The sequence below is a fragment of the Python bivittatus genome, unplaced genomic scaffold, assembly GCF_059951505.1.
Source record: "Python bivittatus isolate LINGU-HERP-01145 unplaced genomic scaffold, Pbiv_v1 ctg000650_np1212, whole genome shotgun sequence".
NCBI lineage: Eukaryota > Metazoa > Chordata > Lepidosauria > Squamata > Pythonidae > Python > Python bivittatus.
In genome coordinates, this window is record NW_028277093.1 from 862,283 (window position 1) to 889,972 (window position 27,690).

At 45.1% G+C, this 27,690-nt stretch overlaps 1 protein-coding gene across 1 annotated transcript; it reads right to left on the reverse strand.

The window, feature by feature from the left end:
• Window positions 1-3,004: 3,004 nt before the first annotated feature.
• On the reverse strand, window positions 3,005-26,377 carry LOC103063708 (uncharacterized). Its single transcript, XM_088151324.1, is given in 9 exon segments — window positions 3,005-3,226; window positions 3,228-4,702; window positions 5,728-5,790; window positions 9,140-9,266; window positions 13,878-13,960; window positions 14,123-14,243; window positions 14,479-14,946; window positions 15,363-20,307; window positions 25,527-26,377. Coding segments are annotated over 7 exon segments (2,352 nt in total). The 5' UTR covers window positions 14,872-14,946; window positions 15,363-20,307; window positions 25,527-26,377; the 3' UTR covers window positions 3,005-3,136.
• Between the last annotated feature and the right edge of the window lie 1,313 nt (window positions 26,378-27,690).

The following is a 27,690-nucleotide window of genomic DNA, read 5'->3' on the forward strand; positions in this document are numbered from 1 at the left end:
TCAGCACCTTGAATTTGGTCACTCAATATTGCTATCATTTTCCTTCTTTAAAGTCGAGAGTTTTGCAATGTTGGCAACTGCTCCAACAGAAGCTGAGATGGTTTTTACTTCTGTGTTTAGCTGAGTTTTTTATTTTTATTTTTTTTGTCTTGTAAGAAGCCATGTAAGAAGTAAGATTTGCTGGATGAGGAAACTTCTAAACACAAATTTACACTATGATTCTTGGGGTTGTCCAAATTTTGCAGCCCAGATGTTACTCCAACTTAATGGCACTTTTCTAATTTCAGAATCATTTAATTATTAAATGATTTAATTATTTTGTAGTGCAACCTCATTCCTCTAAGGCATACAAATTAAATTTTTAGTATTATATAAATTTATCATGAATATTTTTTCTCAGTTGCCCTGGTGATGTTATGGGCCTGGATCTTTTGTTATTCAAGGACATTTGTGAAGATTATGGTATGCTTTTCCATTCCTAAAAAGAGTTTCTTACCAAGGAACATTCTCTGGCTTTTATTGTCTAAATTGTCTTTGAAAGTTTCGACTGCATGCCATTAGGCAGAGCTGCAAAGTTCACAGCAGAATGCAGTATATGCAGAAAGAGTATAAAGCCATCTTTTTAGCAGATGGTCTCTTGGTAGGCAGATCAAAACTGATACAAATTGTATGCTTGTCACCTTGAGTTATAGGTGCTGACAAATTAGACGATGGCGGTCATAACTGCAAGACAAATAGGCCACAACCAGAAATTGAAATGGTGATATTCAGAAATATTTCAATCTCTTCCTTTCAGATGCTCCACTCAGCATGTGCCTATGATCCCCTAAGTAGCCTGAAAGAGGGACAGCTACCTTAAATTCTTTAATCCAGACTTTTACCATGGTTTAAGAGTCCAATGTGCCTTCCTGGATTTTAGGAGACGGCTAAAAAGGTTTAATAAATAAAATGAACTTGAAATTGTATGAAAATGATGATCTGTGAAACAATTTATAATTTCATCATTTTCATGAATATATAATTTATATATTCAAAGAGAAAGCTAATTAAGTGTGAATATACCACTAGCTAAAACTCTGAGAATAAAAAGAGTGGACATCTGCAGAGATTGCTTTTTTGAGTTCTTTGCTTTCCTAGGACTTAAAAGCTTTTCTTCCTATCAGTTCTGTTTCTAAAACTTATTTAACTTCTCTTCATTGCTTCTTCCTTGTGCAGAAAATTCTCTGTCCATGATGCTTTATCAGCAATCCAACCATTAAACATTTCTCCATAGTGTGGATAGTTTTGGGTATAAATACTGCACTAATTTCTCCCCTCCGTGGGTTCCTTGAGATTTATTGCCAGACAGAACCAGAAAAGTTTACTTCTGCCCTTGACACTTGGAATGGCTGGGTCATCATGGCCCAGAAGAAGAAAGAAATGCTCTGGAATTCTCCAGAATGTTCCATCTCCACAATGAGATCATTTGTCCCTGTAAAGATCCTTTATGAGGGAAATAAGATTCACATACTTTCAACACACAATGCATTTCTGATATCGCCCATAACAATAAGACTTTTTCTATACATCATGCATTTATGTAGAATACATGCTGTGAATACTCTTATGAGCTCACAGCCTAAAACTCTTCTATACACTGATTACTCCCCTTGTGCAATCATTTTATGTCAAATAAGTTCATTACTCTCTTTGAAACTCTTTCACTGCTTCACACATTTATATGATTTCTCTCCTGTATGGAGCTTTTTATGGGAAATGAGGTTACTGCTCTTGCTGAAGCTCTTTCCACATTCTGTACATTTATATGGTCGCTCCCCAGTGTGGAGCCTTTTATGGGAAGTAAGACTACTGCGGTGACTGAAGTCCTTGCCACATTCTGTGCATTTATATGGTCGTTCTCCTGTATGGATCCTTTTATGGGAAGTAAGGGAACTGCTGTCACCAAAGCTTTTTCCACACTCCATACATTTATATGGTTTCTCCCCAGTATGAAGCCTTTTATGAGCAGTAAGTTTACTGCTCTGTTTGAAACTCTTTTCACACTCAGTGCATTTGTATGGTTTTTCCCCTGTGTGGAGCCTTTTATGGGAAGTAAGGTTACTGCTCTTGCTGAAGCTCTTTCCACACTCCATGCATTTATACGGCTTTTCCCCAGTGTGGAGCCTTTTATGGGAAGCAAGGCTGCTGCTCTGTTTGAAACTTTTTCCACACTCTGTGCATTTATATGGTTTCTCTCCAGTGTGGAGCCTTTTATGAGAAGTAAGGTTACTGCTCTGCTTGAAACTCTTTCCACACTCTGTGCATTTATATGGCTTCTCACCTGTGTGGATCCTTTTATGAGATCTCAGCTGACTACTCAACCTGAATGTCTTCCCACACTCAGAACATTTATACGGTTTCTCTCCTGTATGGAGCTTTTTATGAGAATTAAGTTTACTGCTTTGTTTGAAACTCTTCCCACACTCCATGCATTCATACGGTTTCTCTCCTGTGTGAGTCCTCCTGTGGGAAGTGAGGTTACTGCTCTTGCTGAAGCTCTTCCCACACTCTGTACATTTATATGGTCGCTCCCCAGTATGGAGCCTTTTATGTGAAGTAAGGCTACTGCGGTGACTGAAGTCCTTTCCACAGTCCATGCATTTATAAGGTTTTTCCCCTATATGCATCTTTTTATGGAAAGTAAGGAAACTCCTCATGCTGAAACTCCTTCCACACTGTAGACATTTATGTAATTTCTCGCCCGCGTGGAACAAATTATGCAAAGTAAAATTATGACCCTGGTTGAAGCTCTTTCCGCACTCGATGCATTTATATGGTTTTTCTCCTGTGTGAAGTCTTTTATGCAAAGTAAGTTCACCTCTCCATCTGAAGCACTTTCCACATTCCATGCATTTGTATGGTCTCTCTTCTGTGTGGACCTTTTTATGTGAAGTAAGCTGACCTCTCCATTTGAAACTCTTTCCACACTCCAAGCATTTATATGGTTCCTCTCCTGTGTGGAGTCTTTTATGGGAAGTAAGGGAACTGCTCTGGCTGAAGCTCTTCCCACACTCCATACATTTATATGGTTTTTCCCCTGAATGGATCCTTCGGTGTGTAGTGAGGTTACCACTGTCCTTAAAGCTCTTTCCGCACTCTATACATTTATATGGTTTCTCTCCTGTGTGGAGCCTTTTATGGGATGTAAGGGAACTGCCCTCACTGAAGCTCTTTCCGCACTCTGTGCATTTATATGGTTTCTCTCCTGTGTGCAGCCTTTTATGCGAAGTAAGGGAACTGCCCTCACTGAAGCTCTTTCCGCATTCCATGCATTTATATGGTTTCTCTCCTGAGTGGAGTCTTTTATGGGAAATAAGGGAACTGCTCTCTTTAAAGCTCTTTCCACACTCCATGCATTGATATGGTTTCTCTCCTGTATGGAGCCTTTTATGGGAAGTAAGGTTACGACTCTGGCTGAAGCTCTTTCCGCACTCTAAACACTTATATGGCTTCTCCCCTGTGTGGATCCTTTCATGGAAATTAAGGGAACTTCGCTTCCTGAAGCTTTTTCCACATTCCATACATTTGTATGGCTTTTCTCCTGTATGGATCCTTTTATGAGAAGTAAGTTGAGTACTCAACCTGAAGCTTTTTTCACACTCTGTGCATTTATATGGTTTCTCTCCAGTATGGATTCTTTTATGAGAAGTAAGTTTACTGCTCTGCTTGAAACACTTCCCACATTCAGTGCACTGATATGGTTGCTCCCCAGTGTGGATTGTTTTATGTAAAGCAAGGGAACTGCTGTTGCTGAAGCTCTTTCCACACTCCATACATTTATATGGTTTCTCTCCTGTGTGGATCCTTTTATGTGAAGTTAGTTCACAGCTTCGTTTGAAACCTTTTTCACACTCCATGCATTTATATGGTTTCTCTCCTGTGTGGATTCTTTTATGGGAAGTAAGATCACTAATCTGCTTGAAACTTTTTCCACAATCCATGCATTTGTAAGGTTTTTCCCCTGAATGGATCCTTCTATGGGAAATAAGGGTACCAGTGTGCTTGAAGCTCTTTCCACACTCCATGCATTTATAGGGTTTCTCTCCAGTGTGGAGCCTTTGATGTGAAGTAAGGTAACGATTCTGGCTGAAACTCTTTCCACACTCTGTGCACTGATACGGTTTATCTTCTGTGTGAAGCTTCTTATGGGCTGTCAATTGTCCATTCTGTTTGAAACTCTTTCCACACTCGGTACACTTATATGGTCTTTCCCCTGCATGTATTAATTTATGGGAAGTCAGGTTACTGTGGTCACTGAAGTCTTTTCCACACTGGATGCATTTATAGGGTTTCTCTCCAGTGTGGATTTCTTGACATACCGTAGCAGGGAAGATTTGGTTGAAAAATGTTCCATCTTTTGCCTGTTCATTTTGGTTGTGTCTAGTCTCAGTTTCAAACTGATTACATAAGTCTGACTTATCCTTTGTCTTATGTAGTAGACAATTCCCAGTTCTATTTCCTGTGTGATCCTCTTGTGTTAAGAACTCAGGAACGTCCATGCACTGGAAAGAGAATGACTTCTCCACATATTTAGAGTGGTTTTCTTTGTGTATTTTTGTTTGCCAGTGATTTTGAAATATCCCTTTTGTCATTTCATGTTTGATAGTTTCTGACATCATCATATCTGGCTCTGGATAATTCTCATTTTCTAACTCATTTCCAGCTAGGGAGGTAGGGAGGGTGTGAGAGTGAGAGAGAGAGAAGTATATTTTACTAGATCTTCAACACAATATCTGAGCATGCACCAAGGATCAACTCCTATTAGCTAATGAGTTAATTCTAATGGGAATTAATTGACTTCTCCAACATTCTCCACCTCCTCTCTGTATACTTCGTCAAAGTCTTTATTATATTTTTTCTTACATACCTGTCAGAGTTCATTTCTTTCCTAGACTGTTTCCCATTGACCTCATGAGACTCAGATTTTTGCTTTTCCATTTTAAAAATCAAACATTAAGATCAAATAACAAAAAAAATCTGGTAGTTACTTCATCTTAATCTTTGTTTGGAAGTTCTCAATTCAAGACCTCCTAGGGGTGGGGAAGAATTCCTGCATTACAACTTTCCCACCCAACTGCAAAGCAAAATTTGGGCATTCATTCTCAAATTAAAATCAGCCTTCTGAACTTCAGGCCATGAAATGGCAGCCAACCAGTCTCCAGTTCAGAAGATCCCAAAGGCAGCCCCTTTCCTAGTGATGGAATATCCTTGTGTCTCTCCCTGTAGAAATTGATGCTGTACTTTAAGGAAGACTCCAAGGGAGCTGGTTTCTCTACAGAGGTGGTGGCACAGCCTTTTCTCCCTTTGCCCCAGTTCTAGGAACATGTGGGTGCAAAACTGGCAGAAGGCAGAAAACTGTCATCAGAGATGAGAGGAGCTGTTATCATTTTGGCAGGAAGACAATATTTGGACAGCCCAGGACTGACAGCTGAAGAGTGGGATGGAGCATGTAAAAAGTAGGGAGGCCTAGGGTTTAAGAATTTCACTCTTTTTATCCATCAAGGTTGGGACCTGCAGAAAGGAGACCTGGGCGCCACAGGCACCTCTGAGTTCACAAGCTGCCCTCCCTCTTTTCAGTCAATGGGTCAGTCTAATCATGGTGAGATCGACACAAACTGAAAATTCACCCAGGAGGCCCTCAAATGCAGGGCATGAAATGGTTTTAGCAGGGGCTTGCTGTTCACTTACCCTTTTTGGATCCCCAGAAGAGCAGATCTTCTTCCTCCCAGAAGACAGGCTCTGGTTTGGCTACTTCACAGAAAAAACAGATAGTTACTTCTGAGTACGAAATATCTTTCCCAGCTCTTTGAATTCAGAGCAAAACCAGACCAAATCAAAGCAAGCAAGTTCAAGGTACATTTCCAGAAGGGGTTTCTGGAGCTTCCTTTCAATTTGGGCCTTGACAATGTTGTCAGTCAAGCAGTGCTCATTGATTTCAAGGAAAAAGGAGGGATGGAGTTGGAGAATTTCAAAATTCTGGAATTTTTAAAGACTGTTGAGCAAATAACTCTGAAACAGCCTCCCTGTTTTATCTGAAGGCCTATTTCCCCAGCAACCTATTTAATGTGTGGATGAAGATAACCTCTTTGCCTGATGCCTGGAAGAACACTGTTACTATTCCTCTCTACAAATGGAAAGATAGTAAGGTTGAGTGGAAAAAAACTACAGGGGGGTTGGTGTGTGGCAGAATTGAACTGAAAGGGAACAATAAGTGGCAATGAACCAATGATTTGGGAAGTGCTTGTGACTTTATGCCAGGCAGTGAATGTGCATTATATACAGCATGAGTGAGAATAAGTGGAATGTTTAGCAAACACTCAATACTGGCAAAGAGTAAGACAAGCAGATGTGATATTCCATCGATTGTCTTATGTACTTTTGGACAAACATGTAAGATATTTACCCTGTACCTACCCTGTTATCTGGGAACAGTTTGACCCTGTTGGACCTGAGGAAGTGGACAGGATCCTCTGGGCTGTAAATGCCACCACCTGTCAATTAGATCCATGCCCCCCCCGGCTGGTTAAGGCAGCTCGGGAGGTGACATGTGGGAGGATCCAGGCAATAGTGAATTCATCCTTGAGAGAGGGAGTGTTTCCAGTGGACTTTAAAAAGGGGCTGATGCACCCCCTCCTCAAGAAACCATCACTGGATCCCACTGTACTGGACAATTTTCGTCCAGTCTCCCACTTTCCTTTTTAGGGAAGGTGGTTGAGAAGGTGGTGGTGTTGCAGCTTCAGAGGATCCTAGATGAAACGGATTATCTGGACCCTTTCCAGTCGGGTTTCAGGCCTGGATTTGGGACTGAAACAGCATTGGTCACACTCTTGGATGATCTCTGGCAGGAGCGGGATGGGGGTAGTGCATCCGTCCTTGCTCTTCTTGACCTCTCAGTGGCTTTCGATACTATCGACCATGGTATCCTTTTGGGTTAGCTTGGGGAGTTGGGGGTGGGTGGCACAGTTTTGTGCTGGTTCACCTCCTTCCTCCAAGGCCGGTCCCAATTGGTGTTGATAGGGCGTGAGAGGTCCAGCCCGCGGCTCCTCCTTTGTGGGGTGCCGCAGGATTCAGTACTCTCCCTGCTCCTTTTCAACATCTACATGAAACCGCTGGGTGAGATCATCCACCACCGTGGGATGAGGTATCATCAATATGCAGATGATACCCAGTTATATATCTCCATCCCAGGTGATTTGAGTGATGCTGTGGCTACCCTTTCACGGTGCCTGGAGGCTGTGGGGGTCTGGATGGGAAACAACAGGCTTCAGCTGAACCCTGGTAAGATGGAGTGGCTGTGGATTGGGGGCTCCTCTGTATCTGGAAGTTTACCATCTTTGGTTCTGGATGGGGTTGCACTACCCCAGACAGACCCGGTGCGTAACCTGGGGGTCCTCCTGGACTCACAACTCCTGCTCGAAGAGCAGGTGGCAGTCGTGGCCAGGAGGGCCTTTACTCAACTACATGTTGTGCACCAGTTACACCCTTTTCTGGATCAGGAGTCTCTTCAGTCAGTCACTCAGGCCCTAGTCGTCTCCCATATAGACTACTGCAATCCGCTCTACGTGGGGCTACCCTTGAAGAGTATCTGGAAGCTTCATCTGATTCAAAATGCAGCCGTGCAGGCAATTTTGGGTGCCCCAAGGATGGCACGTTACACCGTTGCTACGTGAGCTGCATTGGGTCCCAGTTTGCTTCTGGGTCCAATTCAAGGTGTTGGTTATCACCTTTAAAGCCCTGCATGGCATGGGACCGGGTTACCTGAGGGACCGTCTCACCCCCATTACATCCGCCCATCCCACCTGATCAGGCAGGGAGGGTCTGCTGCGGACCCCGTCGATGAAAGAATGTTGACTGGCAGGGTCCAGAAAGAGAGCCTTCTCTGCCGCGGCCCCCCCCCATGGAATACCCTCCCCCCAGAGGTGAGGCAGGCCCCAACTCTCTTCTCCTTCCGGAAAGCAGTCGAGACCTGGCTCTGCCAACTGGCATGGGGCGAAAAAAGGGTCAACCAACCCTGGGGGTGGCTGGCACCTTGAAGATGCTCTCATATGTTAACATCTTACTGACCATCAACATCTTGGAAGATATTATTATTTGTGTATGTGTTTGGTTTTTAGTCTATTTTTATTGTATTTTATATTGTTTTTATTGTATTTTAATATTTATTGCTGTTTTATTGTGAACCACCCAGAGTCACTTTTTGTGAGATGGGCGGTATCTAAATTTGAAATATAAATAAATAAATAAAAATATGTGAACATAGGTGAACTTTTGTATACAGATGCATCGTGTGCCTGAAAGTGAACAATGTGCAGCGAATATTAGATAGATGGCATGATACAAGGAGTGTGGATCTGAAAATTAATATCTGAAAGACTGAAATAATGGTGTTTGACAAGGAAAGTGGAGTGAACAGTTGTAATGTATACATAAATGGCTAAAAGCAAGTGTATCTTGGAGGAAAGCTTATGAAAGGTGGGAAAATGAATAGAGAATTTTTAAGACCAGTACAAAGCTAATTAGTGTGCAGTCTGCCATTTATATATAAGAATGAAAGCTTAGTTATATGGAAGTAAGAGTTGGGTACATCACAAGAAACCTAAATGTACTTTGAATGCAGTGCAAATGGGATACTTATAGTAAGAAATATGTACACTGAATCAAGAAGAGATAGGGTCAAGAATGAAGAAGTGCTAAATGAATCTAGATTGAATACAAAAACGAAATGCCAGTAGGAAAGAATTACACTGCGGAGGTTGGGTCATATAGACAGAATGAAAGTGGACCTAATTACTAGGTTGAGAGGAAAGAAGGCAAAAATGTTGTAGCTGAATGGAGATGGTGAGATCTTCAAAAAGAGAGAGGTAAGAATTGTAAAGAAGAGGATGCCGTGTATGGACCCAGTGGAAGGAAAGATGGTTTACTGGGATGGAAAATATCGAGAGTACAATAAAGGGTGCAAGTAACCTAAGCTGTTTTCTTTCTCTTGTCTCTTGCCATGATTTGTTTGCCTTACTATTTCTTACTTCCTTTCTACATTTTCCATAATATTGTCGATCCTCAAAGGGAGTATCTAGAATGCAGAGCAAAGAGAGGCCCTTACCCAGAGAAGCCACGTTTCTAGAATTCTCCCGCATGACTTCCCCATGGAGGGCCTTTTGGGTGGAATCCAGCAGCGCCCACTCCTCCTCTGTGAAACACACCGCCACCTCCTGGAAGGACACAGGACCCTGAAGGAGGATGAAAATGTTCCTCTTTTAGCCAGAGAAGCTGGGAAAAGTCCTGACCTAAGTTGGATATTTAATACCCAAACCAAAATCTTCTGCCCCCCCAAATATCTTATTTTGTGTAGACTTCCTACAAAGGAAGGAATGTGAATTTACTGTGGGTTGGCCAAATAAACTAAAGAAAATCCAACAATAAATTCTTTTACCTTGATACAAATTCATTTTTATCAGATTTATTTGACTGGCATCCCGCCTTGATTTATACAAGCCATTTGCCACTGCAGAGGAAAACGACCCAGGTCCCAAATTACTAAGTGAAATCCTCGACTTCCTGAGATACATAAAAAATTGCCCACTTGTTGCAGAAGCAACATTTCCACATGTTTGAAGCCTCCTTTCACTAGATAATGGAGAATTCAATCAAATTCCTCAGATTCAGAATTTTTTTCAAACATTCACAAAGAACTTCTCCCAAAGAAAGAAACAAACTGCTACTGAATTTTAGATTGAAAGAGGGGGCCTCTATTTCTTTATCCATTTATTCTTTATTGATTGTTTTGTGCCTTTGAGTCCTGGCAAATACCTGGACAAGTCCGAGATGTTTTGGGGCAATATTTTGGGACATAATTTCCCCTTGTTTTCCTCCTAGTGCTAGCTTTTTACTTATTTTTCTCACAGCTTTTCTCTGGATACAGAATCTGGGACAATTGATTGCAAATTTGCTTTCTAGGCCTGATGCCTTTCCTGTGTAGCATAAATCTTATCAAGCCCTCAGCTGTGAGGTGCCCATTTCAGGGTGTTTTTGAGGCCAAAGACCAAAATCCTTGATAAACGGAAAAGAAGGGGACTTTTAGCCAAATCAAGGTTGCCAAAAGATGCCATTATGCAGAGTTTTGGCATTGCCTTCATGCCTGAAATCAGGAAAATGCCTTTCCTCCATTCCCAAACCTTTAAGTCCTGAGGTAATTCTTGTTCCTCAACTGTCATGAGTCACGGAGGAATCAACAGACCTCTGGCTGTGGCTCCCAGGAAGTGCCAATGGGGGGAACGGCTTCTTGGGGGGGGCTCCATTTCTGGGGGAGCAGGTGAACAGGATTCTGTTGCGGGTTCTTTTTTTGAACCACCAGTAACAAGACTGACCCAGATTCAATAGACACAAAGCCCTGGAAACTTGGGCGATGGACTGGGCTTTTGTATCTCCCTTTGGTGGCTGGGGGGAGACTTTCATTTTACAAAAGGAAAGCTTACAAATAAAAAATAAAGGATTTGTAAATTATAAACGCCTTCAACTAGTTCAGAAATTAATCTTAATAATAAAACTGTTTTCTATTTTAACTGTTTTCTATAAGGTCTTTTTCTGCACTATATTCTTTAAAGTCCAAATTCACTATATTTTCATATCTTTCTATTCTATATCTGTAATATATTTGTTTATGGCTGACTTATATTTATGTTGAAGAGTAAACAGTCCCTTACCTTACTGAGGCTGGGGGGCACCAAGCCAGGAATGGCTTGGATAGGGGTGGGTCTTCACCTAACCACCGGGTGGGTATCAGTTAAGGACAGCAACAGGGACTGCTGGGATTGCCATCGTTAAGCAATGTGGTCATGATGTCACACTTTATGACTGCATCGCTTAGCGACAGAAATTCCAGTCCCCAAAATTCCAGTCCCAATTACCATCGTTAACCAAGGACTATCTGTATTTGTTTCTGGGGGACTCTATAATGCTGTGGTCTTAATCCCTGCATATCTCAATGGCCACTCTCTCTAGAGCCCTACTCCTTTTTCTACCCAATTTGATTGTGTCTTTTACTTGTATTAGTTTCTCTCTTCTATTTCTGCCCTGTCAAAGTCTTTAATTTTTTCTTCGTCTTTTCTGCCGGTTTCTCCCCGGCTGGGCGCCCGGACTCTCCTCCTTTCCACACTCTCGGCTGCCTCTGAGGGAGACTCTTCCCTCGCGCCGGTTCTGAGGGGAGACAAGAACCGCCTCTCTCCCCCCAGGCTTCTCGGCGGCTGCCTCTCCTCATCAGGGCAGTCTATCTTTTAACTGCATCCCTTACTTTGGCTCTGCGTATTCAGCCTATTCGCGTGAGGCCTGCGGCGGCAGAACCCCCTCTTCCCTCCTCCTCCCCGTCTGCCCAGTGGTGCTGTCTGATTGGTCGCTGCTGTTTGATTGGCAGCTGGGTCGTCCTAATAATGGGGGAAGGCTAAGAAAGAAGGCGTGGAAGAAGCGCAGGGGCTTAGTCCGTCTATCCTTCCACAGCGTCTCCACTGAAAATGAACGTGGAGTCATCAGCAATCATGTCTGGCTCGAAAGCAAATACCTTGGAATTACTTTAGCTGAAATCTTACAGGTGTACATTTCAGGACTGTTTTCAGGCCAGAGGCCACAATGTTTGGTAAAAGGAAATGAAAGCCAACATTTAGCCAGCTTCCATGGCTTTGGCATTGTAATGTGTGAAATAAGTGAGCTCCCTTCCTCAGGAGGAGCTTTTGATTCCTGAGCCTTTAAATCCTAAGGTAATTTCTGTTTTTCAACCATCACTGAGTCACAGAGAAACTGACAGAACCCCCCAACTATGGCTCACATCCAGCGCCAAAGGGAGGAAGGGGCTGCCTGGCTCAAATCTCCTGAGGGGAACTTTCATTTCTGAGGAAGCAGGTAAATATGAGCCTCCTTAGGAAAATGAACCTCATATATTACTGAGGAGAGAGAGAAGAAGCTCCTGGCCCTCAGAGTTGGGGCCCTTGTTCTCTCTGAGGTAAAAGGGCAGCATAACATATGCAACGAAGGACAAAGTAAGATCTCCATCTCCCTCCACAATGGCCACCTTTGCACCCAGGACTCTCTGGGCTTTACGAAGGAGGAGGAAATCTTCCCTGAATCTCGTCTCTGCTAGAGGACAGAAGGAAGTTCTGTCCAACAAGGCATTACAGAGCTGGGCCAAGATCAAGCTAAGAGCATGGAGTTTTGGGGTGGACCAAGCCCATAGGTTTCACAAAGCACCTTCATGGAGGATTGGTCCTCCACAGCAGTGCTCGCTCTGAGCACCCTCCGCCTTGGGTGGGTGCAGATGTCTCCTTTGTTCTCTGCTCCAAAGTAATGGCACTAAAGTGGCTCTTGCCATTGGGGCTCCTGCCTTTTTATATCCCCTAAATGGTGGGCATTAGAGGTGCAATCCTGAGGAAAAACAATGGTAGATGAAGGACGAGACCCTTCCCCAAAAGAAGCATCATGCAGAAGATGTTGCTTCAGACATGGAGCTTGTAAGTAGAGTATTCATTCATTCATTCGATTTATATTCCATCTTTCTCATATGCTGATTCTACAAGTAAAATGAAGAGCTCTTAGTTGGGAATGGGAGAACTAAATTCCCTTGTTCAATATCAGTCACATCTGCTTCTGGCCTTCTTATTCTCTGGAAGAATGAGAAGATGATGGTCCATCATTTCTTCAATGCTGCGCAGAATAACTGGTACTTCAGACTATGTATCTTGATATTTTCTCCTCTCCTAGAAGTACCAGGAGTGGAAAACACCCCAATGGATCATCATACCTCTAATGTGCCCAGACACATGGAAGCTATTCTCCCCTTGATTTCTGTCCATAATCTCATGGGCACTAAAGAAAGGAACTATCCTGAAGGAGGTTTTACAGAAGACACTGCCAAAATGGATTTTGAAAGAGGTGGACTACACAGCCAAGAATGGATGGAACTCAGTCCCCCATTTGTACCTCATGAATTGAGCATTGAAGGAGGAGGAGCCCCAAGACATATAGAGTCCCCAACTCTGAGAGATCCATCAGAAGCTTTTGACCTGCCTGCCAGACTGAGTGAGGGGATTGCTTTCTCCATGTACAAAAACACTGGGAGGCTCTCCAGGAAGTTGACAAATAATAGTATTAATATACCAGTGAGTTGAAGCCCTGATCCTGCTTTTCTTTGCATTCCAGGGAACCTGCTTACACCAAGAATCTTTGGCTGGATTGGAGCTAACAATAATAAAGATTATTCTGGAAGCCCTAATATCAGAATACTATAGGTATTTTACTAGTTTTAGGGGCAATTTCTCAGCAGGTTGCAGCACTTGATCTCCTTGCCTGGGCTTGAAAGTTAAGCAAGGCTGGGCCTGGTTAGTAATTGGATGGGAGACTTTCAGGAAATCCTAGAACTACAGGCTAGATTGGGAGATAGAAAAACTTGCTACCAGAAGGCAATTTTTTAGATAACATCAATACTGTTATCTAAAAAGCACCATGGGGATTTCCACGAAGTCTCGAAGAGTAAAATTTGACTTAAAGAAGGCTTTATTTCTCTTAAAAATTGAGATTTGGAATCCGGGGTGCTGGTGGTGAAGATGAGGGATATCCCACATCCAATTTTTAATCAAGATGCCCAGAAAATTACATGTTGGTCACCTCTGAAGTATTTAGGACCATGATGCAGCTTCTCCTTTTTTAAGGGAGGTTTGATCCAATTACACACCCGACATGCATCCTGGTTTGATTCCCGCAGTCAGCAATTATTATTATGCCCTGAGCAATTTAATGTGCAGGAGGCCTCCCAAGTAGGAGCCTTACCCCATTCTACTCGCTGTTGCTTATCCTACCTGGGCTGGGGGTGCAGTTGCTCTTTCTGCTCCATCTGGAAAAAAAGACCTTTGAACAAGGACCACCGATGTTGTATTAATTCCTATGACAGAGACAAAGTGGGTGGAGACTTTTTAAAAGGAGACTTTTAAAAAATATGGCTAATAATTTTTAGGCTGGCAGTAGATATATTTTAATCATAACTGAAGCTAATCCTGTAAACCAGTTTCTGAAGCTGATATGACTCAGATAGCTCCAATCTTACCTGGTGAGATGTCCTGAATTTGATCCTCCTTGGAAATACCCCTGAAAAGCCTCCTCTGGGGGGGATCTGATAGATCCATGGTTGCCTTGGGACCTTGTACATCCACCCTATTGGAACTTTTCTGCAAGTGAAGAACAGAGAAGAAGAAAGAAGGAGAGTTAGGGGGCAGAACATAGAAAAGAGGGTTTCACTGTCTTCTGACACCAGCTATCCATCCCTATATCCATAAAAGTGGATGCTTCCTACCTTGCTAGAAAAGTATCTTAATGTACATAGTAAAATATTTTTGTCTTAGGAGTTCAAAAATATCCTTGTAGGAATGCATTTAGAGAGGTCAAGAATAATGTTTTGCTCACCTGCTTCTCTCTGTCCTCTGCCTGGCTCAGGAGGAAGCCTTCTGCCAGGGCCACTGCCTGAGAAGTGGTCTCGGCTCCACATTCCCGCACCCAGGTGACCATGTCGGGGGGAAGAATAGCTAGGAAGTGCTTCAGAACCAGCAAGTCCAGCATCTGAGCCTTGGTGTTCCTTTCTGGTTTCAGCCATTGAAGACAAAGGCGGTGCAGTTGGCTGCAAACTCCTCGGGGTCCCTTAAACACCTGGTAGAAGAACTCCCTGATGTTTTGGTGTTGGCCATCCCAAGGAAGGGTTTCTTCTTCCAAGATCTTCTGCCTGGTCCTTTGGCTCAATTCCTCCTGGTTCTCCACCTGAGCAGGATGAAGGACTTTTCCTGTTGGGTCTTCTGCCTCCATCTTCTCTCTGGGATCCCCTGCAGCTCCAAGGGACCTCCTGGATCTCCCAAACTGCTGGTGCTGGGGGAACAGAATCTGTGGGAAAAGTTGGAGTCTCCCAAAGTCCCCCTTTTGTGAGAGGTTGGAGCCCCCTCTTTCCTCTCCCCACCCAAGGAAAGGCCTCCTCAATCTGCCTCCTTCTTAGCCCCCTGCAAAGCTTGAGCAGATGGGCTCCCAGCCTCAAACCTAAGGGGGTCCCTCTTCCAGGGATGGAGACTTCTTCCAGCTCCCAGAGCCACAACATCCACTCCCCCCACCCAAGGTGAAAACTTTTGCAGCTCCAAGCTCCCCTCCCTCCAAGACCCCCAACCATGGAAGGGGGAGGACTTTCCCAGAGCAGCCCCTCCTCTCCCAGCACTGCAGCAGGAGGTTCCCCCCTGTAAGGAAAGGTGGGGGGGTGAGATGTCTTTCCGTGGTACAGTGCAGATCCCAAAGGCACATTCTGGACCAACCTCTAGGAAGATCCAGATTTGCTCTTGCAGCCACCGCTTTGCTCTGCTCTTTTGGAGGAGATGCAGCCCAGGATCTTCCTCTCCCTCTTCCGGGGCCCCATTCCAGGAAGAGCTCTTGCAGCCTTCCTGTTCATGAGGGAGGCTCCATCTATGGGTTAAAGTGAGAAAGTGTGGTGCCCTAGAGAGGCAAGACCCTTGTCCAGGAGGACCCCCCTCTTCCTGCCCTCCAGTTTCAACTTCCACTTTCCCTCTTCCATCAGCCCAGCTTTTCTGTCAGAGGAGCTAGGAGCCAAGCTGCAGCCCGCGAAAGCTTCTGCCTTTTCATAAAATGTTTTAGTCACAACAGGTGTGACCACACTCTTGATTTTTACCCCTCCTCCTTGTGACTCAACATCTGGTTCACTTATGCAGTACCCTTTACACCCCCTGGGAAGTGCCCCTTGCACAATTCCTGCGGAGGCTGCTAGTCACTGGATCCCTCTGAGAACATGGAGATAAGCGAGTACATCTTTGTTGCAGATAATAGGCGATACTGAAGAACTCTCATTTGCTGGTACTTTGATTTTGAAGGGATCAAAAACTAAATTGGCAATATTTAAATTGGCAATGTTAACGTCATAGCTTTAGACTATGCGCAGAGTTCTCTATAGCCAAGCTTCAATACTAACAGCACTTAGTGAAATTGCAAGAGGAAGCAACTAACCACAGACGAGCTAGCTCAGATAATAGGGAAAACTCCTCCCGAAGAGACTAAGTCTGAGGCCTGATAAGGAGGGAGGACACAGAACAAGGGTCTGCAGGGACTGACAAGGTATAAGAGTTAGGGGGAACTCCTTTAAATTAATGTAAGCAAACAAGGGCGGGGAATAGAATTAATGTAAGCAAACAAGGGCGGGGAATAATGTATTTTGTTTAAGTTTCTTTGACTGGCTGTAAAACTCATCTTCATTATAATGGTACTAAGATCTGCCTTTTTAAAAATACTATAAAAGGCTGTGGTTTTGTCTCCAAGGGTGTCCCACCCTGCTCTCTCTTGGTGCATGGTGTGGGCACCCAGACTTTTGCTTGGCCAAATAAAACGCTGCTTAGAGAAGTCCCTGCTTGAAGTCTTTTATTTTATGCTGCTGATTGATTTCAAGTTTTCTGGGTAGCCGTGAACCTTACAATTTCTCTTCCAGAACACTCTGGAATAAGGCAGTCAGCAAAACACAGAATGAGTAGAAAGTGTAGCTCATAGCTGGGGATTTCTTGGGCGTCGCTCATCCAAATACTAGCCCAGTCCAACTCTGTTTCACTCTTTTGACATCATCCAAGCTCACTTTGGGGCTGAAGCCAAGCTGAGCTCCAGCCTTTAAATCGAGTCTTCCATCCTCCATCATACTGTGATCTCCTTCACTTGTATAAGAACACAACCACCAGGGTTGGTTAACCCAGTCTGAGGGTTTAGCACCTTGTGCAAAGGCCAACTGCTCTGTGGGCGAGAGGATGACAGCAGATCTCTTTTCCCCAAAAGTCTAGGAACAAAACCAACCAAAACCCATTCAGGTCCTCCTAAAGGTACACAGTGAAGAGGCCAAGCCACCCATGGAGTAAGAGTTCCCCATCGGGACTTCCAGTAGGACCACTCCAAGGTTCCATCTTACGGTCCCACGATCTCTTGCATTGGCCTCTTGCACGCCCAGATCCCGCCACAGACCACAGGCAGGCTCCATTTCGCCCAGCTCAAGGCCATGACCTCCACACGGATGAGGGAGACCCAAGAACGTCTCTTCTGCAGGACCGTTCTGCATCTGTCTCAACACTGCTGCGTTGCCCCTCTCTGCTCTTGGAGGGGGAGCTTGTGATCCCACTTGGCACTTGTCCAAATTAACGTGGCTCGCTTCTTAGTTGCTGGCCTCTCTGTTGACATTTCCAGGAGTGTAGCAAAGTTTGCTCAGTTGCAGATGTTGTTAGGAGGGTTTGAGTCTTCTGCTGCTTAAGGGCATTGAAATATTTGTTTGTTTGTTAGTTTGTTTGGATTTTAGTCTACTGCGATTTTATAAGGAGAACATTATCACCAATTTCCATCTGCGACCCGCTTCCTCTCATGCGCCCTAGCGAAATCTACAGGCTGTCTACAAACTGCGGTTTGTGCAACTTCAAAATGCAACAGAAAAAGAAATTTTTAAAAATTATTCTTCCAATTGTCAGATTTTCCAGATAGGTTAATTCTTCCCAAGGAAAGCTGCCACCGGCGGGGCAGACCGCTGGCCCTTTGGCACACCCGTCCTTATACTCCCGGGGTCTTCACGCGCCCAGCCTCCTCGCTTCCCCACAGCAGAAGGTGGTTGGGCTGCAACTTCGGAGGGATCTGGAAGAAGTGGATTATCTGGACCATTTCAATAGGTGTTCAGGATGGGGTACAGCACTCAGATTGAATTGATGGCACTTCTGGATGACCTGTGGCAGGACCAAGACGGGTGGTGCAACTCTCTTGCTCCTTGATCTCTTGGCAATCCTCAGTATAGGCAGTCCTTGAGTTACAACATCACATGACCAGATTGCTTAGCGATGGCAATCCCTGCAGTCCCTGTGTTACGCTGCTCCCAGGTTTGGCTTATGGTCACTCATTCACACACTCACAGCCTGTTGAGACACGCGGATCTTGTCAGCCCCCCTTGTTTTCTATCTGGGTTTCCAGAGAGGTGCGGCTGGAGCAGACAGACACACAGCCCTGGTCAACAGCCGGGAAATAATTGGGGATACACACAAATCACTTCCAACCGAACACTGAGGCACGAGAGGTTCTTTGTAATACACGGAGACCCAGAGAATTTAACAGCAAACCTTTACTGGTTGCAAGGTACATTTGCTCTTCCTCATACACACACACACACACACTTACCCATGTCCTTCCCAACTAGGCTGCCAGGCACTAGCTAGAGGGATGAAGCCGCCAAGTCTGGATGACTCAGATGACCAAGACGACTCAGACGACTCAGAGTGGGCCCTGGGACCCCTTTTATCCCCAAAAGTGGGATTGGGGTGAGGGCTTCCATGTGCTCAGGCCCAACTTCCTCTTTCTGGTTCAGGTCCTTTGTTTGTTCCTTAAGGACTTGCTTCCTTCTTATCTACCTCCTTGAAGGGATCTCATAGATAAGATTCCTGGCTTTTGTCCTCTCTGCTTACCTGCCTGCTTCATCTTTAGGTTATGGCAGCTGCAGCCTAGTCTCACATATTCCTCCGCTTGGCATCAAGTTAAACAGGAGATGCCACAAAATGGGGCTCACTCATCACCCACTCAGAGCATTACAGGTTTTTTAGGTATTCTTGCCAATAGGTTTGCTGTCCAGTTGACATGGAGATACAACATTTCTGGAAAACAGATTTAACACATTGAAAGATTAAGGAAATTAATATAAAGGCAAATAATACAAACAGCAAGATTTGAATAATTTTCCTTCCCCAGGATCCCAAGTCCAGTAACCAAGATGTGAGCCATGACCAGTTCCATCCCTCTGGATCTTGGGAAATGTGAGAGGCTAAAACAACAAAGACCTTGAAAGGATTCACAGCCCTGTCCTGCCCTTAATAGTAGATAGTCAATAGCGGTTTTGGATGACTGCAGCCCTGATATCAGTCATTTCTTCAGCTGCAATAAGGGAGGATGCGAGGTTGACACTTTTAGCTAGGATACAGGCCACTTTTCTGAGGTCCATATAGGTTCTTTTGCTTAGGGCAGGGACCCCCACTAAGGAGAGGGCTGGAGCCATGACTTCTGTTTTGGATAAGAGTGTCACATCACTCTCACAATCAGATGATAGTTCCCTTTTAAGTCGGGTTGATGGGTTTACTTGCATTGGAGGCAGGGCATATAGAGAGGTCAAGCGCCCAATGGCACAAGGCCCCCCTGAACTGTAGACTGGGACATGAGTATGGGCCTCATGCCCACATAACAAAAAGAAACCTTTAGGTAAAAATAAAGGGGTGGAGGCATAGGAGATATTGTAGACCTTTTCACAAGTAAAAACAGGAGAATTGGGGGGCAGTGGGTGTTTATGATTCCCAAGGTTAGTGAAATATACACATTGAGTTGCATTGGTTACCCCTAAAAGATTCAGGGTCATTCTCCTCTGATTTGTCCATGGTTCAGGTTCTGGAGAAGATCCAAAGTGAAAGAACATTCCCTCCCACAAGTCATTAGTGAAATTCTTTAAAGCAGTAGCATCTCTTAAAGTCTCTAGGCTTGAGGGTATTCCAAAGAAACAGGTGGATGTGACCCCTCCCACTGTCAAAAGTCGCCCTACGCAAAAAGCTGAGCTGTTCATAGCAGTTTGTGCCAGTTCTACAAAAAAATTCTTGTTAGAACTGTGTGCAGAGCTTCTAGGCATTGTCCCAGCAGGAGAATTTGGATGTAGATCTTCATGCTTCGATCCTGTGAATGAAATCAAAAGGGTGGGGGGACAAAACAAAAACAACAACAACAAAAAAGAAAAACAAAGAAAGGGGGGACAAAAGAGGGAGTGGAAGACAAAAGTAACCTAGCCTATTTACACAGATTACACAGGCCTAACTTGGAAGCGGTACCACCATCTGTTTGTGTCCAGGTACACTAGATGACCCCTTCATGGATCACTGCCTTGTCGTGGCGAAGGGGCTTGCGTAACTCAGTGAAGCCATGAGCTATACCGTGCAGGGCCACCCAAGACGGACAGGTCACGACAGAGAGTTCTGACAAAATGTGGTCCACTGGAGAAGGAAATGGCAATCCACATCCAGTATCCTTGCCAAGAAAAACCCATGGACAATGTCAAAAGGCTAAAAGATATGACGCCGGAAGATGAGCCCCTCAGGTCGGAAGGTGTCCAATATGCTCCTGGGGAAGAGCGGAGGGCAATTCCAAGTAGCTCCAGAAAGAGTGAAGCGGCTGGGCCAAAGCCGAAAGGACGTTCAGCTGTGGATGTATCTGGAAGCGAAAAAAAGGTCCAATGCTGTAAAGAACAATATTGTATAGGTACCTGGAATGTAAGATCTATGAACCAAGGCAAGCTGGATGTGGTCAAACATGAGATGACAAGATTGAACATCGACATCTTGGGAATCAGCGAACTGAAATGGGCGAGAATGGGTGAATTTAATTCGGGTGACCATTATATCTGGCCACTACTGTGGCCAAGAAACCCTTAGAAGAAATGGAGTTGCACTCATAGTCAATGAGAGAGTCAGAAAGGCAGTAATGGGGTACAACCTCAAAAACGACAGAATGATCTCAGTGCGTATCCAAGGCAAACCATTCAATATCACAGTCATCCAAGTCTGTGCCCCAACCACTGATGCTGAAGAAGCTGAAGTTGACCGCTTCTATGAAGACCTACAGCACCTTCTAGAACTAGCACCAAAAAAAGATGTCCTTTTCATCATAGGGGATTGGAATGCTAAAGTAGGAAGTCAAGGAGTAATCGGAATAACAGGCAAGTTTGGCCTTGGAGTACAAAATGAAGCAGGGCAAAGGCTAATAGAGTTCTGTCAAGAGAACAAGCTAGTCATAGCAAACACTCTTTTCCAACAATACAAGAGACGACTCTACACATGGACATCACCAGATGGTCAATACCGAAACCAGATTGATTATATACTTTGCAGCCAAAGATGGAGAAGCTCTATACAGACAGCAAAAACAAGACCAGGAGCTGACTGTGGCTCAGATCATGAGCTTCTTACTGCAAAATTTAGGCTTAAATTGAAGAATGTAGGGAAAACCACTAGACCACTCAGGTATGACTTAGATCATATTCCTTGTGAGTACACAGTGAAGGTGATGAATAGATTTAGAGGATTAGATCTGGTAGACAGAGTGCCTGAAGAACTATGGACGGAGGTCTGTAACATTGTACAGGAGGCAGCAACTAAAACCATCCCAAAGAAAAAGAAATGCAAGAAAGCAAAATGGCTGTCTGATGAGGCATTACAAATAGCTGTGGAAAGAAGGAATGCGAAAAGCAAGGGTGAAAGGGAAAGATATAAGCAACTGAATGCAGATTTCCAGAGAATAGCAAGGAGAGATAAGAAGGCCTTCTTAAATGAACAATGCAAAGAAATCGAGGAAAACAATAGAATGGGGAAGACTAGAGATCTCTACAAGAAAATTGGAGATATGAAAGGAACGTTTAGTGCAAAGATGGGCATGATAAAGGACAAAAAAGGCAGGGACCTAACAGAAGCAGAAGAGATTAAGAAGAGGTGGCAAGAATACACAGAAGAACTCTACAAGAAAGATCTTAATGTCCCTGATGTCCACGCTGGTGTGATCACTGACCTTGAGCCAGACATCCTAGAGAGGGAAGTCAAGTGGGCCTTAGGAAGCATTGCTAACAACAAAGCTAGTGGAGATGACAGTATTCCAGCTGAGTTATTTAAAATACTAAAAGATGATGGTGTTAAAGTGCTGCACTCAATATGCCAGCAAGTTTGGAAAACGCAACAGTGGCCATGGGATTGGAAAAGGTCAGTTTACGTTCCAATTCCAAAGAAGGGCAATCCCAAAGAATGCTCAAACTATCGCACAATTGCACTCATTTCACATGCTAGCAAGGTTATGCTCAAAATCCTACAAGCTAGGCTTCAGCAATACATGAATCGAGAACTACCGGATGTACAAGCTGGGTTTCGAAGAGGCAGAGGAACTAGAGATCAAATCGCCAACATTCGCTGGATCATGGAGAAAGCACGCGAGTTCCAGAAAAATATCTACTTCTGCTTCATTGACTATGCAAAAGCCTTTGATTGTGTGGATCACAACAAACTGTGGCAAATTCTTAAAGAGATGGGAGTACCAGACCACCTTACCTGTCTCCTGAGAAATCTGTATGCGGGCCAAGAAGCAACAGTTAGAACCGGTCATGGAACAACCGATTGGTTCAAAATAGGGAAAGGAGTACGACAAGGCTGTATACTGTCACCCTGCTTATTTAACCTATATGCAGAGTACATCATGAGAAATGCCAGGCTGGAAGAATTACAAGCCGGAATTAAGATTGCAGGGAGATTCATCAACAACCTCAGATATGCGGACGATACCACCCTAATGGCAGAAAGTGAAGAAGAACTAAAGAGCCTCTTGATGAGGGTGACAGAGGAGAGTGCGAAAGCTGGCTTGAAACTCAACATTAAAAAAACTAAGATCATGGCATCTGGACCCATCAATTCCTGGCAAATAGAAGGGGTAGAAATGGAAGCAGTAACAGACTTCATTTATTTGGGCTCCAAGATCACCGCAGACGGAGACTGCAGCCATGAAATTAAAAGACGCTTGCTCCTTGGGAGGAAAGCTATGGCAAGCCTAGATAGCATATTAAAAAGCAGAGACGTCACCTTGCCGACAAAGATCCGCATAGTCAAAGCTATGGTTTTTCCAGTAGTAATGTATGGCTGTGAGAGCTGGAGCAGAAAGAAGGCTGAGCGCCGAAGAATTGATGCCTTTGAACTGTGGTGCTGGAGAAGACTCTTGAGAGTCCCCTGGACTGCTAGGAGGTCAAACCAGTCAATCTTAAAGGAAATCAACCCTGATTGCTCATTGGAATGATCGATAATGAAGCTCAAGCTCAGATACTTTGGTCACCTAATGAGACCAAAGAGAGATCTCTTTGGAGAAGACCCTGATGCTGGGAAAGATTGAAGGCAAAAGGAGAAGAGGACGGCAGAGGATGAGATGGTTAGATAGCATCACTGAAGCAATGAGCATGAAACTGAGCAAACTGAGGGAGGTAGTGAAGGACAGGAAGGCCTGGCGCAATATGGTTCATGGGGTCATGAAGAGTCGGACACGACTTAACGACTAAACAACAACAACAACACACTAGATGGGGTGAAATTACATCAAGGACTGTATGTGGTCCCTGGGCTTCTCCTAGTTTTCCTTTTTTTTTTTTTTTACCATAACTTGATCCCCTGGTTTAATGTAATTTTGGATTCTCTGGAAGCAGCATCAGCTTGTCTGTTCTTACTTCTGCTAGGTTTTTAAGCCATTCGGGATTCCAATTCACATATCCTCCCCTTCCAGCTAGGACTGAAACTTTCCTTAAAGCTTCTGTTAATTGTTTCAGTTCCTGCTGGAGCAGCAAAAAGGCTGCTCTTTCTCCTTAACTTTCCCTTCATCTTCCTCTTCCTCCCTGACTTCTCTGTAACTGTTCCACCCGCTCCTTCAAGCTTCTAGTAGGAGCCCCATCCCATCTCTCCATGTTTTCTCCTAAGTCTTTCAGCTTTCGCCACACTTGCACAGGCTCCTCTCCATTCCCTACTCTCTGCCCCTGATTACTCCACAAATTCCTATTCCTGCTGTCTCCCCCACTTCTTTCCCACCTATCTTTCATTATTTGCACCTCCCCCACAGTCTTTACTTTACTTTCCTCTCCAACATTCCCAACAGCTTTCCTTGCTTCTCGCAGATCTGTTTCCAAGGTGGCCAAGTCCAATGGGTAAGCTGCATCCACTCGCCCGATCCAAGCTCGCTCGGGGTGCTGCAGCCCACCCAGCACGCCTTTTAAAGACGGATTGCTCCAAGGGCGCTGCATGATGTCACCCATCGTTCGCCCTTCATCCCCGTTATTAGGTGGCTCTGTTCTGGCTATGAATTGATACCATAAATAGCGATGGCAAAATTCTAAAGGGTCCTCTTTCCCCTGCCGATCCCCAATGGCTTTAAGCCGTAATTGGGTACCAGTCATTAAGTCCTGCACCATGTTTTGGAGCCCCTGTAAGACACTAAGGCGGTCACCGGGATTGGGGGGATTAGGATGTCGCCGGTATACGTGCCACTTGGTGCGAACCTCAGGGTATGTTAATATGACCCGCTCAATCTCTTGGTCAGACAAATTGTACTGGAGGCTAAGTTGATGCAGCCTCCAGGTCCATTTGAGGGGGTCAGGGCTCAAGGTCCCCAGATCTGTAACAATCTGTTTCAGCTCTCCTCCCGATAAAGGGGTATGAGTGACTACTTGTTCCCACTCTTCCCATTGCTGGTTTTGGGCATTTCTGCACCTTGTTTGTGCTCGGGTTTCCACTACTGCTATTGAACTTCCTCAAGGAAGTTGTGGCTTAATTCTTCAAAAGGCTCCTTCCCATCAAAGGGAAAGTCTGGGGTTTCATCTAGGTCTGAACCTGTTAAGCAGGCAATTTGGTGAGATTGCTGCCTTATTTGTCTGCGTAGTTCCTCTACCTTACCACATTCTCCACATGCTCTGCCCTTATTCTTAGCAGAGGTCTGCACAAGGTCCTTTAAAGCTTCAATTTTTAGTTCTTGCGCAGCCTGCTTTTGTTGCCATTCCTCTTCCCTTTCTACACTATCCTTCAGTTGAGCCAAGGTCCCTCTTAGTTCCACCATTTGGCTCTTTTGCAGCTGGTAATCAGCCTGCAAAACATGGTGGGTATTTTTGAGTTGTTCCAAGTCTCCTTTTAAAGAGCAGTTCTCTGACCGCAACTGTGTGAGGAGCTGATCCATCTGGGACAAGCCAACTCCCAATATTACTGCCAACACTCCAGGTAAATCTTTCTGTTTCTTCCGTCCTCTTAATTTGTACAGCTTTCCAAATTCTATCCTAACATCCCTCCCTGAATACACTGACTTCATTTTCTCCTGCAAGTCACCAAGAGGCAATCCCAACTTCTTAACAAGTTTCTCCATCACTTCACAATATACCAAACCCATTTCCTCCTCCTCAGGATTCTCCAGTGGAGCTGTCGCCTGGGAGGCAGGTGGTGACAAAGTACCCTTTTGTTGGGCATCTCCAAATTTCCACAAAGGCATAACTAATCACTCAAATAATAAATTCAAAGGGTCCAAACCATGTATCCCACTTCTGACACCAATAAGAATGTTACACACGCTGCTCCCAGGTTTGGCTTATGGCCACTCACTCACACACTCACAGCCTGTTGAGGCACGCAGATCTTGTCAGCCCCCCTTGCTTTCTACCTGGTTTTCCAGATAGGTGCGGCTGGAGCAGACAGACACAGCCCTGGTCAACAGCGGGGAAATAATTAGGGATACACACAAATCACTTCCAACCGAACACTGAGGCACGAGAGGTTCTTTGTAATACACGGAGACCCAGTGAATTTAAAGTAACAGCAAAACTTTACTGGTTGCAAGGTACATTTGCTCTTCCTCATACACACACACACACTTACCCATGTCCTTCCCAACTAGGCTGCCAGGCACTAGCTAGAGGGACTGAAGCCGCCAAGTCTGGATGACTCAGATGACCAAGACGACTCAGACGACTCAGAGTGGGCCCTGGGACCCCTTTTATCCCCAAAAGTGGGATTGGGGTGAGGGCTTCCATGTGCTCAGGCCCAACTTCCTCTTTCTGGTTCAGGTCCTTTGTTTGTTCCTTAAGGACTTGCTTCCTTCTTATCTACCTCCCTGAAGGGATCTCATAGATAAGATTCCTGGCTTTTGTCCTCTCTGCTTACCTGCCTGCTTCATCTTTAGGTTATGGCAGCTTCAGCCTAGTCTCACACCTGTTGCCCTCATGAGGCGAGGATTGTGGGTTGTTAAGCAAGAACCTCACAACTTTCTGCCAGCTTCCAACAACCAAAGTTAGTGGGGAAGCTGGCAGGAAGTTGCAAGTACCGGGTAGCCCGCAAGCAGGCTGGCAGGCAGATAAGTGGCTGCTGCCAAGTGGGAGAGGGAGTGCACGGGTGATGAGGGAGGTGCAGCACGAGTACACCAGGCTGCTGTCGGGCGGGAGAGGGTGCACAAGTGGCCAGGGAGGGCAGCACAAGTGTGGCAAGGCTCGGCGAGGGTGTGCGAGTGGTGGGGGAGGTGTGGTGTGAGAGCAGTGAAGCTCAGGGATGGCACAAGTTCAGCAAGGCTCCAGGATGGTACATGAGGGTGCACGAGTGGCCAGGAAGGGTGTCCGAGTGGCCGGGAAGGCATAATGCGACTGCAGCGAGGCTCGAGGAGGGTGCATGAGGGTGCTCAAGTGGCCAGGAGGTGCGGCACAAGTACAGAGGGGCTGGGGGAGGGGGCATGGGTGGCAAAGACTTACCCTGGCAACTTGTGACCTTCCCTGCCAGCTTCCCTATTGACTTTGCTTGTGAGAAACTGGCAGGGAAGGTCACAAATCATTATCACGTGACCATGGGATGCTGCAACCACTGTAAGTGCAAGCCGGTTGCCAAGCACACAGATTGCAATCACATGACCACAGGGTTGCTGGGATGGCCAGAACTTCAAGGGCAGGTCATAACCACCACTTGTTCAGTGCTGTTGTAACTTTGGTCGCTGAACGAGCGGTCGTTAACAGAGGACTACCTGTACCATCAGTCATGGTATCCTTCTGGACTGGTTCTCAGGAGGGGGGCATTCAGTTGTAGTTGTTTTCCTTCCTCCATGGTCCGTTCCAGTTATCTGCAGTGGAGGGAATGATCAAGCTTGAGGCCATTGCTATGCAGGGTATCTCAAAGCCCAAATCTCTCCCTGCTCCTCTCTAATCTATACATGAGACCCTTGGGTCAGGTCATCCAACATGGGTATAGTCAGCAGGCCAGTGCTACTCAGTTATACATCTCAACTTTATGCTGTTGATCTTCTGTCCAGGGGCCTGGAGTCTGTTAAAGAGTCTGGATGGGGAAGACCAGGCTTCGACTCAACACTAACAAAACTGAGGGGCTGTGGGCTTAGGGACCTTGCTTTCCTAGAGGCCAGTTCTGGATGGAGCAGCATTTCCCCAGATGGAGGAGGTGCACAAGTTGGGCATCCTCCTGGACTTACGGCTCTTGCTTAAAGAGCAGATGGCAACTGTATCTAGGAGGGCCTTTGCACAGAATCATCTCATACCCCAGCTGTGCCCTTGTCTGCATGGGGATGCCCTTCTCACAGGTCACGCATGCCATAATTACCTCTTGTTTGGATTACTGCAACGTTAGGCTGCTACCATTCAGAAGCTATAGCCAGTCCTGAATGTTGTGATGTGAGCAGCCCATGTGGCACCACTACTGCTCGGGCTGCACTGGCACCATCTGGCTTCTTGGTGCAACTCTAGGTGTTGGTTGTCATTTTTAAAGCCTTCATAGCTTTAAAGGTCTCTCAACCTTCACGAAGGCCATAAATAGCTGGCTCTTCCGTTGTGGGGAGATGGGTGGGGACAAGTCAAATAAATAAATAAATAAATAAATAAAGCCCTGGGACAGGGAGTTTTGTGAACCCCCAATACGCTGTGACTGTTTTAATTGTATTCTTTGGGCAGCTGATTGCTATTTGATGGTTCTTTTATCGTTGTATTATGTTTTTCAGTTTCTCCTGTATGTCACCTTCAGTCATTTGATGACTAGGTGGCCTTACAAATGC